The following is an 18871-nucleotide window of genomic DNA, read 5'->3' on the forward strand; positions in this document are numbered from 1 at the left end:
CAAGGGTGTGGAGGTTCCTCATGCCAGCATGCCCTAGCCTCCGATGCCAGAGCCAGCATTCTGAAGCCTTTGCTAGAAGACATACGGCAAGCTGTGGTCCTGCCGAGAAATCTACTACGTACAAATCATCTTTCCGATACCCTTCAAACACTAGAGACTTGTCAGATTCCATTAGTACAAGGCAGCGATATTTTCCAAATATTACGATCATGTTCAAATCGCAAAGCATTGAGACAGACATTAAGTTGAAGCCAAGGGATTCAACAAGCATGAATTTATCCATGTGTTGATCCTTTGAGATTGCAACTCTACCTAGACCCAGTACCTTACTTTTACTAGTGTCAGCAAATGTGATGTGACTCTTGTCGGATGGACGTAAGGTTGAGTCCATAAGAAGGCTTCTTTTGCCAGTCATGTTACACCCACTATCAATAATCCATTCTGAAGACACTGGTGTCGTACCCTACAGTGCAGTTAGGGGGATAGGCTTCACGAAGAGAATTGTGAAGCAAAAACATTTGACGAACTAGTGGGTTATGAAAGCTTAGATCCAGATTAGGACTAATAGGGAGAGTAGCAAGCGATTCAGGAACGAAGTACATAGTAAGACCATTCGGGCATTTGATCTTGCGCCCTACAAGATGTTTAAGGTCCCCAGCAATAGCGTCAGATGATTTTGGTTTTCTGCTGGAGACCTTTCCCTGCAAAAGAGAGTTAAGATTTCTTAGCCACCCACATCTTCAAGGGTGGCTTAGAAGCAATAAGTCTAAGTGCAGCGTCTGAGAACTTTGGCTTTGGAGCCCTAGCAAAAAGTCTTGCAGGCGGACAATAGTACTCATAAGAATAGGCAGAATAGTTCTTGGTCTTATGAACATGGCGGTTTGATGAACCGCGCTCATATTCATAGGCCTGAGTATGGTTTCCCTGCAAAACATTTGCGTTAGTGCGACTCAGGTGAGTCCTCTGTCTGTATGACGCCTTTGGACCGTATGAAGTCTGTGGTCTGAGGTTTGTCTTCTTCACGTGTGGTGTCATGATGACATTCATAGGAAAATTCTCCAAACACTTTTTCGGAACCCAGATCTTCTTCATAGGCGGTCCATTCCTGCAGTTAGTACCAATGTACCTGGAAAACACTTCACCATTCTGATTCTTAAACAGTTTATAGTTTGCATCAAAGGATTCATCAATGACAATGGGGTTTGCATAAGAGAAGCCAGATAGATTGGATAGATCTGCTGAAGATTCCTTTGCAGCAACCCATGTGGTTTTGGGGTACTGCTCAGGTTTCCAGTAAGAGCCATCAGCATTCATTTTCCTTACAAACCCAACACCCTCTTTCCTCGGGTTTCAGTTCAAGATCTGCTTTTTGAGGACATCACATAGTGTCTGATGCCCTTTAAGACTTTTGTACATCCCTGTTTCAAGCAATGTCTTCAACCTAGAATTCTCATCAGCAATAGCAGTGGAATCCTCAGTAGAGGGGTTAGTTCCCACATCAACAGTTGAAGATATTGCAACAGTAGCAGCAGTAGAACATTCAGCAACAGTAGTAGCATTATCACGCTCAATGCACTTAAGACATGGTGGTTCAAATCCTTCCTGAGCGGAGCTGATCTGTTCGGCGCGAAGTGACTCGTTTTCCTTTTGAAGATCTTCATGAGCCGCTCTCAATTTCTCAAGATCTTGCTTCCTTTGAAGATAATCATAGGAAAGCTTTTCATGAGTTGTTGAGAGCGTTTCATGACGACTTTCAAGTTCCTCATACTTAACGTGAAGATTTTTTATGTCTTCAATTAAGGACTCAGACCAAGTCATTTCAGCGCCTAACAGATCATCGCTTTTGTCTAACAGTTTTTGAATATGTTCCATGGCTTTCTGTTGTTCAGTTGCAATTTTAGCAAGTGTTTTGTAGCTGGGTTTTGAACCACAATCAGAGCCATCGTCACCGGATGTTTGATAGTGAGTAGTGCATGTGTTTACCTTGGCACCGCGTGCCATGAAGCAGTAGGTAGGAGCGGAGTAGTCCTTGTCATTTGCATCGGTGTCGGTGATGAGGTCATTGTCTTCAGTGTTGAAGATGGACTTGGCAACGTATGCTGTAGCCAGACTTGCGACGCCAGAATCGGACTCCTCCTCAGAATCCACCTCCGCCTCCTCAGAAGTGGACTCCTCCTCTGAATCCATTTCCTTGCCAACAAACGCACGTGCCTTGCCAGATGAGCTCTTCTTGTGTAATGAAGACTTTGAAGAAGACTTGGAAGAAGACTTTGAGTATTTCTTCTTCTTCTTGTCATCAAAGTCATATTCCTTACTCTTCTTCTTCTTTTTGTTCTCATTGTCCCACTGAGGACACTCAGAGATGAAGTGGCCAGGTTTCTTGCACTTGTGACATGTTTTCTTCTTGTAGTCATGAGCAGAAGCTTCATCATTCCTTGAGCTTGATCGTAAAGACTTTCTGAAACCTTTCTTCTTGGTGAATTTTTGGAACTTCTTCACAAGCATAGCAAGTTCCCTTCTAATGTCTTCAGGATCATCAGAACTGCTATCAGATTATTCTTCAGATGAGGAGACAGCTTTTGCCTTCAAGGCACGAGTTCACCCATAGTTAGGACCGTAGATATCTCTTTTCTTAGAAAGCTGAAACTCATGTGTGTTGAGCCTCTCAAGTATGTCAGACGGATCGAGTGTCTTGAAATCAGGACGTTCTTGAATCATCAGGGCTAGGGTGTCAAACGAACTGTCAAGTGATCTCAGTAGTGTCTTGACGACTTCATGCTTGGTGATCTCAGTAGCACCAAGGGCTTGAAGCTCATTCGTGATGTTAGTGAGTCGATAAAATGTGAGCTGGACATTCTCATTGTCATTTCTCTTGAAGCAGTTGAAGAGGTTGCGAAGGACACTGATTCTCTGATGTCTCTGGGTTGAGACGCCTTCGTTGACCTTGGAGAGCCAGTCCCAGACTAGCTTAGATGTTTCCAAAGCACTCACGCGGCCATACTGTCCTTTGGTCAGATGACCACAGATGATATTCTTGGCAGTAGAGTCCAGTTGAACGAACTTCTTGACGTCAGCAGCAGTGACACCTTCTCCAGCCTTGGGAACGCCGTTCTTGACGACATACCATAGGTCGACGTCAATGGCTTCAAGATGCATGCGCATCTTATTCTTCCAGTAGGGATATTCAGTTCCATCGAAGACGGGGCACGCAGCGGAGACTTTAATTATCCCTTCAGTCGACATAGCTAAAACTCCAAGTGGTTAAACCGAATGACACAGAACAAGGGAGTACCTTGCTCTGATACCAATTGAAAGTGCGTTATATCGACTAGAGGGGGGTGAATAGGCGATTTTTATGAAAGTCTTCAAAACGTGGAAGTTATGAAGACAAACGATAGAAATAAACCTATTACCATGCAGCAGAAGGTAGACTACACTAGGCAAACCATAGTCAAGTATTCAATAGAGTGAAAGCACAATGACTAATAGCAGCAATGTAGTAAGGATCAGGTAGGAAGATATTATGAAGTCAAAGAGAACACGCAGTCACTCAGTGAAGATAAAAGATAGTGCAATCATACAATGACTTCACAAGGACCAACAGTAAGTAAAGGGAAGGAAAGGATGAAACCAGTGACACGTTGAAGACAATGATTTGTTGGACCAGTTCCAGTTGCTGTGACAACTGTACGTCTGGTTAGGGCAGCTAGGTATTTAAACCTGAGGACACACAGTCCCGGACACCCAATCCTGAACACGCAGCTCAGGACACCCAGTCCTCACCGTATTCCCCTTAAGCTAAGGTCACACAGACCTCGCCCGATCACTCTGGTAAGTCTTCAAGGTAGACTCCCAAACCTTCACAGACTTCGTTCACCGGCGATCCACAATGTCTCTTGGATGCTCAGAACGCGACGCCTAACCGGCTGGAGGATTCACAGTCCTCAAGTGTAATAAGTCTTTAGATCACACAGACAAGAAGACTTAAGTGATGCCTAATTCTCTTTGGCTTTGGGTTCTTAGGGCTTTATCCTCGCAAGGAATTCTGTCTCAAAGGCTTCGAGGTGGGTTGCTCTCAAACGACAAAAGCCGTACACTAACTTTGAGCAGCTAACCGTTTATGGTTGTAGGGGGTGGGCTATTTATAGCCACTAGGCAACCCGACCTGATTTGTCCGAAATGACCCTGGGTCACTAAGGAACTGACACGTGTTCCAACGGTCAGATTTCAAACTCACACAGCAACTTTACTTGGGCTACAAGCAAAGCTGACTTGTCCGACTTTGGACAAGATTCGCTCTCATAGTCTTCACTCGAAGACATAGGTTTTGGTTAAGCATCACTTCAGTCATTCTAACTGGTTCTCTTGGACCCCACTTAACAGTACGGTGGTTCCTATGACTCAATAAAGAAGAAAAAGAACCACAAAAGATCTAAGTCTTCGAGCTCCATAGGCTTCATGCGATGTCTTCTCGTGTCATAGTCTTCAATGTGAATATCTTCATATACCACCTTTGACATCAATGTCTTCATACATTTTTAGGGGTCATCTCTAGTAGGAAAACCGAATCAATGAGGGACTTCTACCTGTGTTATCCTGCAATTCTCACAAACACATTAGTCCCTCAACTAGGTTTGTCTTCAATACTCCAAAACCAACTAGGGGTGGCACTAGATGCACTTACATTAGTAGACAACACCGTGAAGAAGAATTACCTAGTAAGGATGAAATTATTGGTCTTGCTTCTATTGCCGTACCTCCTAGTGATCCTTTAGAACAATATTTGCTAGACCACGAAAATGATATGTTTATGAATGAAAGAAGGGGAATAGATGAAGTATTCTTTAAATAGGAACCTATTCTGAAACACAATTTGCCTGTTGAAATCCTAGGGGATCCTCCTCCACCCAAGGGTGATCCCGTGTTTGAGCTTAAACTGTTGCCTGATACTCTTAAATATGCTTATCTTGATGAGAAAAAGATGTATCCTATTATTATTAGTGCTAACCTTGCAGAGCATGAGGAAGAGAGATTATTGAAAACTCTGAAGAAGCACCGTGCTGCTATTGGTTATACTCTTGATGATCTTAAGGGCATTAGTCCCACTCTATGTCAACATAAAATAAATTTGGAAGAAGATGCTAAACCAGTTCGTGATCATCAACGACGGCTGAATCCTAAAATGAAAGAAGTGGTAAGAAAGGAAATAATAAAGCTCCTTGAGGCAGGTATAATCTATCCCGTTGCTGATAGTCAGTGGGTAAGTCCTGTCCATTGTGTCCCTAAGAAGGGAGGTATTACTTTCGTTCCTAATGATAAAGATGAATTGATTCCTCAAAGAATTATTACAGGTTATAGGATGGTTATTGATTTCCGCAAATTAAATAAGGCCACTAAAAAGGATCATTACCACTTACCTTTTATCGATCAGATGCTAGAAAGATTATCCAAACATACACATTTTTTGCTTTCTAGATGGTTATTCTGGTTTCTCTCAAATACCTGTGTCGGCCAAGGATCAATCAAAGACTACTTTTATGTGCCATTTTGGTACTTTTGCTTATAGACGTATGCCTTTTGGTTTATGTAATGCACCTGCTACCTTTCAAATATGCATGATGGCTATATTCTCTGACTTTTGTGAAAAGATTTGTGAGGTTTTCATGGACGATTTCTCTGTCTATGGATCTTCTTTTGATGATTGCTTGAGCAACCTTGATCGAGTTTTGCAGAGATGTGAAGAAACTAATCTTGTCTTGAATTGGGAAAAGTGCCACTTTATGGTTAATGAAGGTATTGTCTTGGGGCATAAAGTTTCTGAAAGAGGTATTGAGGTTGATAAAGCCAAGGTTGATGCTATTGAAAAGATGTCATGCCCCAAGGACATCAAAGGTATAAGAAGTTTCCTTGGTCACGCTGGATTTTATAGGAGGTTCATTAAGGACTTCCCAAAAATTTCTCGGCCTCTGACTAATTTATTACAAAAAGATATGCCATTGTCTTTGATGATGATTGTGTAGAAGCATTTGAAAAACTTAAGAAAGCATTGATCTCTGCACCTATTGTTCAGCCATCTGATTGGAATTTACCATTTGAAATTATGTGTGATGCTAGTGATTATGCTGTAGGTGTTGTTCTAGGGCAAAGAGTTGATAAGAAATTAAATGTTATTCAATATGCTAGTAAAACCCTAGACAATGCTCAAAGAAATTATGCTACTACTGAAAAAGAATTCTTAGCAGTTGTATTTGCTTGTGATAAGTTCAGACCTTATATTGTTGATTCTAAAGTAACTATTCACACTGATCATGCTGCTATTAAATCTCTTATGGAAAAGAAAGATGCTAAACCTAGACTTATTAGATGGGTTCTCTTGCTACAAGAATTTTACTTACATATTGTTGATAGAAAGGGAGCTAAGAACCCCGTTGTAGACAACTTGTCTAGGTTAGAAAATGTGCTTGATGACCCACTACCTATTGATGAGAGCTTTCCTGCTGAGCAATTAAATGTCATAAATGCTTCCCATACTGCTCCATGGTATGCTGATTATGCTAATTACATTGTTGCTAAGTTTATACCACCTAGTTTCACATACCAGCAAAAGAAAAAGTTCTTCTACGATTTGAGGCATTACTTTTGGGATGACCCACATCTTTATAAAGAAGGAGTAGATAGTGTTATTAGACGTTGTGTACCTGAGCATGAACATGAACAGATCCTACGTAAGTGTCACTCCGAAGCTTATGGAGGACACCATGCTGGAGATAGGACTGCACATAAGGTATTGCAATCTGGTTTTTATTGGCCTACTCTCTTCAAGGATGCCCGTAAGTTTGTCTTATCTTGTGATGAACATCAAAGAATTGGTAATATTAGTAGATGTCAAGAAATGCCTATGAATTATTCACTCGTTATTGAACCATTTGATGTTTGGGGCTTTGACTATATGGGACCTTTTCCTTCCTCTAATGGATATACACATATTTTAGTTGATGTTGATTACGTTACTAAGTGGGTAGAAGCTATTCCAACTAGTAGTGCTGATCATAACACTTCTATTAAAATGCTTAAAGAAGTTATTTTTCCAAGATTTGGAGTCCCTAGATATTTAATGACTGATGGTGGTTCACATTTTATTCATGGTGCTTTCCGTAAAATGCTTGCTAAGTATGATGTTAATCATAGAGTTGCATCCCCTTATCACCCTCAGTCTAGTGGTCAAGTAGAATTGAGTAATAGAGAACTCAAATTAATTTTGCAAAAGACTGTCAATAGGTCTAGAAAGAATTGGTCCAAGAAACTTGATGATGCATTATGGGCCTATAGAACTGCATATAAAAATCCTATGGGTATGTCTCCATATAAAATGGTTTATGGAAAAGCATGTCACTTACCTCTCGAACTAGAACACAAGGCATATTGGGCTATTAAAGAGCTCAATTATGATTTTAAACTTGCCGGTGAGAAGAGGTTATTTGATATTAGCTCACTCGATGAATGGAGAACCCAAGCCTACGAAAATGCCAAGTTGTTTAAAGAAAAAGTTAAAAGATGGCATGATAAAAGGATACAAAAGCGTGAGTTTAATGTAGGTGATTATGTATTGCTATACAACTCTCGTTTAAGATTTTTTGCAGGAAAACTTCTCTCTAAATGGGAAGGTCCTTACATTATCGAGGAGGTCTATCGTTCCGGTGCCATAAAAATCAACAACTTCGAAGGCACAAATCCGAAGGTGGTGAACGGTCAAAGAATCAAGCATTATATCTCAGGTAATCCTATAAATATTGAAACCAATGTTATTGAAACCGTGACCCCGGAGGAATACATAAGGGACACTTTCCGGAACGTTTCAGACTCCGAAAAGGAATAGGTATGTGGTACGGTGAGTAAACCGACTCCAAAACACTTTTTATGGCAATATTTCTCCGTTTTGGAATATTTAGAAAAATAGAAAGATAAGAAGCAGTCCAGGAAGGACATGAGGCCTCCACGAGGGTGGAGGGCGCGCCCCTACCTCGTGGGCACCTCGTGTGCTCTCTGGACTCCGTTTTCTTACACGACACATATTTTGGTCGGTAAAAAATTCATTATATAATCTCCCAGAGGTTTTGACCACTGTATCACGCAAAAATCTCTTGTTCTTGTTTTGAGCTGTTTTCTGCCAGGGTTGTCAAAGCTAAGCATCATGTCGTCCCCCTCCTCCTCCAACAATGAGGGCAACGATGCTTGGCTAATGAAGATAGAGCTGAAGAGAGAGGAACCCATGGAGACCAACAAGGATGAAGGGATCAAGAAGGCCACGGAGGACCAAGCTCCAGCAACAGAAGACATCCTTCAACTTGATCACAATCTCCTTACCCCAACTGAGATCGAAGCTTTCAAGATGATCGAGTTAGCTCGTATACAAAATAAGTATCTCACACATGAAAATATTTTGTTGAAGGAGCATATCATCGCACTCAAAGGCATTATCCGCAATTTAGAAGACCTCCTACGCTCGATGTGCGACTACCCATCATCAACAACTCCACCTTCTTCACCAACAAAGGAGACATAATCACATGGGTATGCACTCCCCTTGGCAACTGCCAAGCTTGGGGGAGTGCCCCGGTATCGTATCACCATCACTTTTATCTTTACCGTTTTTCTTAGTTCGATCCTTTTGGTAATATCTTGATCTAGTAGAATAAAAGTTCTTAGTATGATCTAGTTGTGAGTTTTGCTTTTATAATTCCTCTATGTAATCGAGTACGTGAGCTATATAATAAAGATTAGTGTTGAGTCAAGGGTTTGATTATTTTGCCATGATCCTAAGGGAATAAAAGAAAAGGGAAAGAAATAAAAAGAAACAAAGAGATCATATGGATCTTATGGAGAGTAATGAGCTCACATAGAAAAAGTATGATGAATAAAAGTTGTTGAGAGTTGGCAAACATAGTTTTGGTCATCGTTGCAATTAATAGGAAGTAATAAAGAAAGAGAGGTCTTCACATATAAATATACTATCTTGGACATCTTTTATGATTGTGAGCACTCATTAAAATATGACATGCTAAAGAGTTGACGTTGGACAAGGAAGACAACGTAATGGGTTATGTTTTCTTGCATCTGAGATAAATTATATTGTCATGGATCATCCTACATGGTTGAGCTTGCCTTCCCCCCTCATGCTAGCCAAATTCATCGCACCAAGTAGAGATACTACTTGTGCTTCCAAATACCCTTAAACCAGTTATGCCATGAGAGTCCACCATACCTACCTATGGATTGAGTAAGATCCTCCAAGTAAGTTGTCATCAGTGCAAGTAATAAAAATTGCTCTCTAAATATGTATGACTTATTAGTGTGGGAGAAAAATAAGCTTTATACGATTGTGTGATATGGAAGAAATAAAAGCGACAGACTGGATAATAAAGGTCCATATCACAAGTGGCAATATAAAGTGACATTCTTTCACATTAAGATTTTGTGCATCCAACCATAAAAGCGCATGACATCCTCTGCTTCCCTCTGCAAAGGGCCTATCTTTTACTTTTATCTCCTACCTTGCATAAGAGTCATGGTGATCTTCACCCTTCCTTTTTACATTTTATCCTTTGGCAAGCACAGTATGTTGGAAAGATCCTGGTATATATGGCTAATTGGATGTGAGTTTTCATGAACTATTATTGTTGACATTACCCTTGAGGTAAAACGTTGGGAGGCAAAACTATAAGCCCCTATCTTTCTCTATGTCCGATTAAAACTCCATACCCATAAGTATTGCGTGAGTGTCAGCAATTGTGAAAGACTATATGATAGTTGAGTATGTGGACTTGCTAAAAAGCACTTATACATTGACTCTTTCCTATGTTATGATAAATTGCAATTGCTCCAATGACTGAGATTATAGTTTGTTAGTTTTCAATGAAGTTTACGATTCATACTTCAAATTGTGATTGAATTATTACTCTAGCATAAGAAATCATATGACAAGAATTATATAAGTTTCTATTCTAAGAATGATCATGATGCCCTCATGTCCATATTTTATTTTTATCGACACCTCTATCTCTAAACATGTGGACATATTTTTCGATTTCGGCTTTCGCTTGAGGACAAGCGAGGTCTAAGCTTGGGGGAGTTGATACGTCCATTTTGCATCATGCTTTTATATCATATTTATTGCATTATGGGTTGTTATTACACATTATGTCACAATACTTATGCTTATTCTCTCTTATTTTATAAGGTTTACATAAAGAGGGAGAATGCCGGCAGCTGGGATTCTGGGCTGGAAAAGGAGCAAATATTAGAGACCTATTCTGCACAGCTCCAAAAGTCCTGAAACGTCACGGAAAACGTTTTCAGAATATATAAAAAATACTGAGCGCAAGAAGTTCACCAGGGGGGCCACACCCTGTCCATGAGGGTGGGGGCGCGCCCCCTACCTCGTGGGCCCCCTAGTGGCCCTCCGATGTCCATCTTCTGCTATATGAAGTCTTTCGATGAGAAAAAAATCATAAGCCATCTTCTCGGACGAAACTCCGCCGCCATGAGGCGGAACCTTGGCGGATCCAATCTAGGGCTCCGGCAGAGCTGTTCTGCCGGGGAAACTTCCCTCTGGGAGGGGGAAATCATCGCCATCATCATCACCAACGCTCCTCTCATCGGGAGAGGGCAATCTCCATCAACATCTTCATCAGCACCATCTCCTCTCAAAACCCTAATTCATCTCTTGTATCCAATTCTTGTCTTCAAGTCCGGGATTGGTGCTAGTAGGTTGCTAGTAGTGTTAATTACTCCTTGTAGTTGATGCTAGTTGGTTTATTTGGTGGAAGATCATATGTTCAAATCCTATATGCATATTAATACCCCTCTGATTATGAACATGAATATGCTTTGTGAGTAGTTACGTTTGTTCCTGAGGACATGTGAGAAGTCTTGCTATTAGTAGTCATGTGAATTTGGTATTCGTTCGATATTTTGATGAGATGTATGTTGTCTCTCCTCTAGTGGTGTTATGTGAACGTCGACTACATGACACTTCACCATTATTTGGGCCTAGAGGAAGGCATTGGGAAGTAATAAGTAGATGATGGGTTGCTAGAGTGACAGAAGCTTAAACCCTAGTTTATGCGTTGCTTCGTAAGGGGCTGATTTGGATCCATATGTTTCATGCTATGGTTAGGTTTACCTTCATACTTTTGTTGTAGTTGCGGATGCTTGCAATAGAGGTTAATCATAAGTGGGATGCTTGTCCAAGTAAGGACAGTACCCAAGCACCGGTCCACCCACATACCAAATTATCAAAGTACCGAACGCGAATCATACAAATGTGATGAAAACTAGTTTGACGATATTCCCATGTGTCCTCGGGAGCGCTTTTCTCTATATAAGAGTTTGTCCAGACTTGTCCTTTGCTACAAAAAGGATTGGGGCACCTTGCTGCACTTTATTTACTTTTGTTACTTGTTGCTCGTTACAAATTATCCTATCACAAAACTATCTGTTACCACTTGTCAGTACTTGCAGAGAATACCTTGCTAGAAACCGCTTATCATTTTCTTCTGCTCCTCGTTGGGTTCGACACTCTTACTTATCGAAAGGACTACGATAGATCCCCTACACTTGTGGGTCATCAGGGCACTAGGGAGGGGGTCTTATAGGCTGCCCCCTAGGGCTACAATGGTAATATTACACGAGAGCGGGGCCCTAGTGTCAGTGTCTGGGAGCTGGCAGTGGGGGCCGCCGGGCCTGCCGAGTCCATCGGGTGTGGGTCTCGTCGAGTCCATCGGGCGCGGGTATGGCCGGCTGCTGGGTACTGTGGCACGCCACGCCAGGCGTCATGGGACGGTCAGCGCTGCCCCGCTATAGGGTTGCGCCTTCAGGACACCGCCCGCCCCGGGCGGGGGCGTGGGGTGCGCCGTTGTCACGCCCGCCGTGGCTGACATAAAGGGGGACACACTATAGCCACACTTGCTTGCCGCTGGGGGTTGACTTCTTGAGGATGGCCGGCATGTGCGAGCAGGCCGGGCCGGGTCGCTTCACCCAGCCGGCTCGTGCTGGGAAGCCGGCGGGTTGGCAAGCCGGATTGAGGGGCCTAGCTTGCCTCGATGTTTTGAAAAGGATCTGGCTTCCATTGCCTGCCCGAGGGCCATCCCTCAACACCCTACCTGTTTATACTACTTGTGGACCTTACCCGTGGAGCTTCAATATATGCTAGTTTGTGCTAGTTGTTGTTTGTGCTAGCTGCCGTTTATGTTAGCTGATGGGTGCTCCGAATATTTTATCCGTTATGTGTAGATGTTATTTGATGAAATGTGTCATGAGCTTGTCAATCTATGTTAAAGTTGTCACCAATTGCCAATTTCAATTTAGATAATTGTCATGTACTCATCTATCTGTTATTGAGTTGAGATAGATGTTTTTGTGTCAAATGTGCTATGGATGAACGTAAAATTACGAATAACTTGTGTACTGTTTGATCTACCCGTTGGGTACCTGTCGGGTATAGACATGGGTAAATTTTCATACCCAAGAGTATGGGCATGGGTTGACTGCACGGACATGGGTATGACATTGCTCTACCGCCCCATACCCTACCAATTGTCATCCTAACACATCCAAATAACTGTGGTTTGCATCTGCTCATCCCAGAAGTACATATGCGGGAAATAAACACTGATACAATGCGGACAACCAAACAACATGCATATGTTAGTTTTTTTTGTCTGTTTTTGCAGAACTAGATGAAATATGCAATGCATTGATGAGTTGAATGGGTTTAGGCGCATTTTCACTCAAAATAGTGGAACCCACCTCACCTTGAAACGCCGCCGCGGCCACTCCAATCCACGCCCACCCCTGCCGGAGCGCGACAGCTCTCGCTCTGGGAGCGAATCCGGCCAAATCCCCATCGCCGCAATCCATTCCGGCCTAGCCGCCGCCTGCTCGGCCGTTCCCACCCAGCAAGCCGACGCAAGTGAAAAGCAGCGGGATCATTGCCCGTCCCGTCCCGTCCCGCACCACACGCGCCCACGCGACAAGGCCGCACCGTGTGCCGATGCCACGCCAGTGACGACGCCACCCCACCTCGGCCCTGCACAACTAGCTAGCCGAGCAGCGAGCATCATCGTTGGCGCCCGGGTCCCCGCAGTAATAAAAGGAGCGCAGGGGTGCGCCGCGTCAGATGGCCGCCCCCTCGCTCTCCACCCCCCTCACCACGCGGGCGCCTCTGCTCCGCCTCCTCCGCCGCCGCCGCGGCCTAGCCCTCTCCGCAGCGCCGCCCAGACTCCCCGTCTGCTCCGCGCCGCCTCGCCACCGTCGCAGCGCTCTCTTCCTCGGACTCGGAGGTGCGTTCTCCGCTACTCTGCCCCGCCCGCTCGATCCACCACCGCCCCCGGCCCGTGCTGGCTCGGCTCGGCTGGTGGTCGCGCGCTTAGCTCTCAGTAGACGACGTGCGGATCGATCTGGGATCATGGCGGTGTGCTCTCTTGGATTTTCTCATTCTAGCGGCGCTCGCCTCTCGCGTGGGATGTTTCTGGTGATCTGGTAAAAACTGCCGCCAGTGAAATAGGTGTGGTAGGGGTGGACAGACGTGGAGCGTCCCACTCCCAGATGCTGGGAGACCGGATCGTGAACGTAGGCCAAGGAAACGACCATGTATGCGACCAGTAAACGAGATGGCCCTGACAGGGAAAGAAAGGGGATGGTGATGGACACAGTTTTCAAAGGCTTTTAGACATAATTTCCACGGAGTTTTCACTATAATATGGTGGTTTCCACCGGATACTTTCTCACTTAATCATGAGTGGCACCACGACTCCTGCTATACCACTTTCCCTTTTGTCAATTTACCGGCCATTCTACAGTTATGGAGTACAGAGCTGAATCATTCTTCACATCGCATATCTAGTGCAGTTTTGCCTACATTTAATCCTATAAATGTGTAATCTACGTGATGACAGTCCATACATTTGCTTGCTCGAATCTACTAGGTGCGGGTGGAAGACACAGAAGTGGGCTGGTGAGCAGAACCATGTCGGCTTCCATATATTCGACAAAGGTGGACGCCGAATCGGCAATGACCACGAATGGAAGAGATATGGAGCTGCTACCATTCGTGAATGACAAACATGAAGGTGTCATTATTGAGATGACCACCCCAATGGATCCACAAGTTTTTTCAGCTTCCTTGAAATCTTTGTTGTCGAAATGGAGGGAGCAGGTAGTTTCATCGGCCATGGGGAATTTTGTAGAAATTTGACTTGTTAAAAATGACATCATACTATATGATGCATGTGTATATTGTGTTGCGCAGCATAAATATCCTAAATGCATAGATTAATATTTGATATGAATCATATCCTACAAGGTGTTTGATATACAAATGTGATCGCAAAGGTCTTTATAAGGTATAACTAGTGTTAAGTGTTTTCAGCTGCATAATGCACTCCCTAAGAAGGCCTAGATCAAATTATTTCAACAAGGGAAGACTCTTTTTTTTAGAACATTGTCCCATTCAATTTGTATTATGATTAATAAATCAGTAATTGTACCTAAGACATGTCATAGATAGGTAAAGATTAGTGTATGTGGATGCTAATATCAGATTTAATTAATCATGGCTACGTCAAGGAGATGACGTTACAACTTAGACTGCATAGCTGCTCAATTTTCTGTAGGATGTTTCCACTGATTCTATTTCAAATTTTGTGATCTCATTGTAGGGAAAAAGAGGTGTGTGGATAAAATTGCCAATCAGCCTTGCCAACCTTATCCAATCAGCTGTAGAGGTAGCTAAACTCACATATTTCCAGATTTCTTTGGTAGCACAACTAGTCAGATGACTCTGTATTCTTAGTTTAACTTGTCACTAAACTATTATTTCTGGATTGAAATACTTAGTAGAATCGTGTAGTACTTGTTAACTGGAAATAACAACTTTTCTAGGTTTTGATATCAGTTGGTATTAATTTATAACTCTGTCTGAACGCAGTCTTTCCTTTTTCCTTCTTTAAAGAAATGATAAAAGAGTATCCTTCTCTTACTATATAAAATCCCAGGCAAGGTTTATGTACAAGAAGCTGTTTGAAGTAGCTCTGAATCGCTTTTGCTTCATTTTGGTTTAGGAAGGATTCTGGTACCATCATGCAGAAGAAACTTACCTAATGCTTGCGTACTGGCTCCCGAACACGCCTCATACATTGCCTGTAAATGCTACTCATCGTGTGGGCGTTGGAGCTTTTGTAATGAATGACAAAAGAGAGGTACCAAATGACTATGAAAGCACTATTTAAAGGATTCAGATAATCATGCCTGTGTTGCTACCTATCTAGCCTTTTAAAATTGACTTTATAGGTAAATTATGTATCTTGTGTCATCGCTAAGACTCAATACTTTTTGCAGGTATTGGTTGTCCAGGAAAAAAGCGGTGTACTTAAGGGCTCTGGTATATGGAAATTTCCAACTGGAGTTGTTGAACCAGTAAAATATTCTGCTCTGGACATGTAGAGATGTTGTTCATAGATCTTTCTTTACCACCTTCTCTCGTTACAATCGTAAAGATCTTGATACATGTAGGGAGAAGATATTAACATTGGAGTTGTAAGAGAAGTGAAAGAAGAGACAGGGGTATGTACTAGCATATGGGTAAACTAATCCTGACAGAATACTATTATAGCTACTCATACTCTTCTTTTTCTTCCTGGATGATGTATTAGGTTGATGCAGAATTCGTCGAGGTACTTGCCTTCAGGTAATGACTGAACCTCATGTTCTTTTTTTTTGTTCCCCCATCTCTTGAAGATCCATAGTATTATCAGGAAACTTGTGAAAGTCAATCTGATACCAACTTAGCAGTTAATATACATTTATGTGACACCTAAGCTGGCTTCTGGTACAGCATGCAAAATATGTGCGTGAGATGATAAGGAGGTTACTGAGATCTGCTGACACGAAACTCCATAACCTTCTGCTAGCAAGAATAATATAGGCAAAAATAAAAATGGAACACGTAGTATCAGAGCAAACGGTAAATGGAAATTAAACAGTGAAACCTTTTCTTTTGATCTATTTCAATGGCTCTACAGTTTTTTGGCAAGAACTATATGTTTAGCTTTAAGTGTGAACTAACTGTTGTCTCCTCATGTGGGTAACCAATGTGCAGGCAGAGCCACAAAGCTTATTTTGAAAAATCAGATCTATTTTTTGTGTGCATCCTAAGGCCACATTCCTTCGACATTACTAAGCAAGAGTCTGAAATCGAGGATGCTCAGGTGATTCAGATCTGCATTTTCAGCATCATGTTGTTTAATGCCGCGCTCAGAAAAGGAGACATCTTCTATTGGTTTATTTCAGTATCTTCTCAACTAGTAGTACTTCTGTGTAAACACTCTGTTGATGCTTCGCTTCTCAAATGCAGTGGATGCCGGTGGAGGAATTTGCGGCACAACCATTCGTCCAGAAACATGAACTGGTGAAGTATATTCTCGAGGTTGGCCTGGCTAAGACCGACAAGGAATACGCAGGATTTTCACCAATCAGCATAAAATCGGCGTTCTCAGAGAAACAGTCCTTGTTTTACATGAACAGGAGGGACCTGGAGAAAGCCTCAGGACCCATCATCAATACACAAAAAGATAGCTGAAATTTCAGTCAGAGTTAGGAAAGGGTCGAAGCACTCGTACCCAATTACTCTGCTGTTCGATTGGTAGCTTGTACGCCTGATTTTGACAGTATGATGCCTGCCCCCTACCATTATATCGATTCAGAAAGAGATATAACCTAGCAGAAGTGCAACGGAAGTTGTTGTACTCGGACATCAAAAAGGAAGATACTATTGCGTTGCGCGTGTTGTCAAATTTGTATCGACGAGCGTACAAATAATGGAACATATAAAAGATTTTTTGTTTTTGTTTTGGTTTTTGTTTCCCTTTGTTGTGCTGCAGCGTCTGTGTAAGACACCGTTGCCGTGTTAGCCCTTTTTTGACATGTCAATGTGAGATACCGTTGTTGTGTTACGTACCTGCGTTTGGATATTTACTTAACCTATGTTTTTTTTAACACAGTACAGACAGAAACGCTCATATACACGTGCATACACTCACACCTAAAAACGCACACACGCACACCCTACCTCTGAGCATTTTCAAAAGACTGGGCCGGCATATCCCTGGTGGGTTGGGGATACCATAGTCCCTCTAACCATCCAATCATAGATTAGTTCGCTACTTAACATATGTTTGTAGTATATCTTTGTATTGGATTTTTTTTGAAACTATCACGTCTTTATAGCAAAATCGAAAACTATACCACGTAATGCCAAAAAATCAAAACTATGACTCCGTCGGCCTCGTCTAAGCTGAAGATGGGCTTTTCGGTCTAATCTCCAATCTCCTCCATTTTTCACTCATCTTCACGTCCAAACTGCAGAATAGGTAGATCGTAGCAATCCTCGGCAGCCTACGGTCATTCTTTTTTTGCTATGGAATAGGTAAAATCTTGACTGGTGTTGTGTTTTTTTCCCGACTTCGGTCCAGCTGATTTTGGTCCACATGTCAGCCAGCCTAAAGTCAGGTGAGAATCTCAAGGCCTGTTTAGTTTTTAGCCACATATTGCCACACTTTGACACACCTCACCGTAGACAAGTTTGATTAAGTTAGGTGGGTTTTTACCACATCTAACACTTTATGAGCAGTGAACCTCGCATGTCATAGACACAAAAAATGTGATAAGATTCTCTTACTCAAACCAAAGTGTAGCTACAATTTGAGTAATCAAGTTAGGCAAGTGTGGCAAAAATAATGTGGCAACATAAGGGCATGTTCAATGCAAGGCGCCTAAACAGGCACTTCAACAATAATAAAAAAAGATTTTTTATCCTAGCGCCTGTGTGGAGTCCCATCATTCAACACACTAGATTATTGATGGCGCGTGTTGCTGCGCCCATCTATTTGTATAATGAAGTGTGAGGATTTTCTGTAAATATAAGATCACATGAAACATATTAAATTGCATAAATATAATTGTACATTATTCAGTAATATCAAGAACGGTAAAAGAAAGGTTCATACATACAAATTGGCTTGTATAACAACATACAAAACTATTTAGATAGTAAATAGAACTAATCAATACCGCCAAAGAAATAATCATTAGATTGTATATATGGTGCATAAATGACATCTTCACATGCCTCTACGAAGGGCCGCCATGTTTGGAAACAAAGAAGATATAGGTGACCCTAATGCACTTGGTCATTTCTTGTGGAGCGCATCACATTTATGGGACAAAAGTGTTGTCAAAGATTATAATTTTGAAATATCAATTAACGGTATTCTACAGACTAACATACAGGCAACGTGGAGATATATAGTAATCATATATTTCATTTTTGTTTTCTTCTTTTGTTAGAGAATAACCATACTGAAAATTGTATGTAACAACGTGGCAGACCATCAATTCCATTTGATACATGAAAAGCATTACCAAAATGAACCAGCATTGAAAGGGGTGTCGTTAGACTCGCACGAATTAAATAAGGTCCAAACTGAAATGTTAACCAATCGGGAACCGCCTGCATCACAGACAGAAAAGTAGAACTGAATAAAAGTTATAACAGAAATAAATATGAACATGCATAAAATGTCAGTGCACCTACATACTTTTAGTACCTTCTTCTTGAGCTGCTCAAGCTAGATATCATGGCTTGGTTATGCATTAGTACTAAAATAAATTTCAGCAAGGAGTCGATCAAATTTTGTTGAATGAGTACTACCTACAGAAAAGATGAAACTTGAATCCTCTTTGACAACATAACATTTGTTCAACTGGCAACAACCAAGCTTTCTGCAATTTTGTTAAAAAAGTTTGAGAATAGTCT

The 18871-nt window shown here is 42.0% G+C and overlaps 1 protein-coding gene across 1 annotated transcript; it reads left to right on the top strand.

Annotated features, from left to right (window-relative positions):
• The first annotated feature begins 12975 nt into the window (after window positions 1-12975).
• Window positions 12976-16902, top strand: LOC125518752 (nudix hydrolase 2). Its single transcript, XM_048683607.1, has 9 exons — window positions 12976-13340; window positions 13986-14215; window positions 14718-14783; window positions 15120-15257; window positions 15397-15474; window positions 15571-15621; window positions 15711-15745; window positions 16157-16265; window positions 16412-16902. Exons 1-9 carry the CDS (start codon window positions 13178-13180, stop codon window positions 16634-16636), a joined length of 1095 nt encoding a protein of 364 aa, XP_048539564.1. The 5' UTR covers window positions 12976-13177; the 3' UTR covers window positions 16637-16902.
• The last annotated feature ends 1969 nt before the right edge of the window (window positions 16903-18871 follow it).

This window comes from Triticum urartu, chromosome 7, assembly GCF_003073215.2.
Source record: "Triticum urartu cultivar G1812 chromosome 7, Tu2.1, whole genome shotgun sequence".
NCBI lineage: Eukaryota > Viridiplantae > Streptophyta > Magnoliopsida > Poales > Poaceae > Triticum > Triticum urartu.

Coding starts and splice junctions, on each gene's coding strand:
- LOC125518752 (XM_048683607.1), top strand. CDS start 13,178: ATGGCCGCCCCCTCGCTCTCCACCCCCCTCACCACGCGGGCGCCTCTG. Junction 15,258..15,396: donor TAATGAATGACAAAAGAGAG/GTACCAAATGAC, acceptor TACTTTTTGCAG/GTATTGGTTGTCCAGGAAAA. Junction 15,622..15,710: donor AAGTGAAAGAAGAGACAGGG/GTATGTACTAGC, acceptor ATGATGTATTAG/GTTGATGCAGAATTCGTCGA.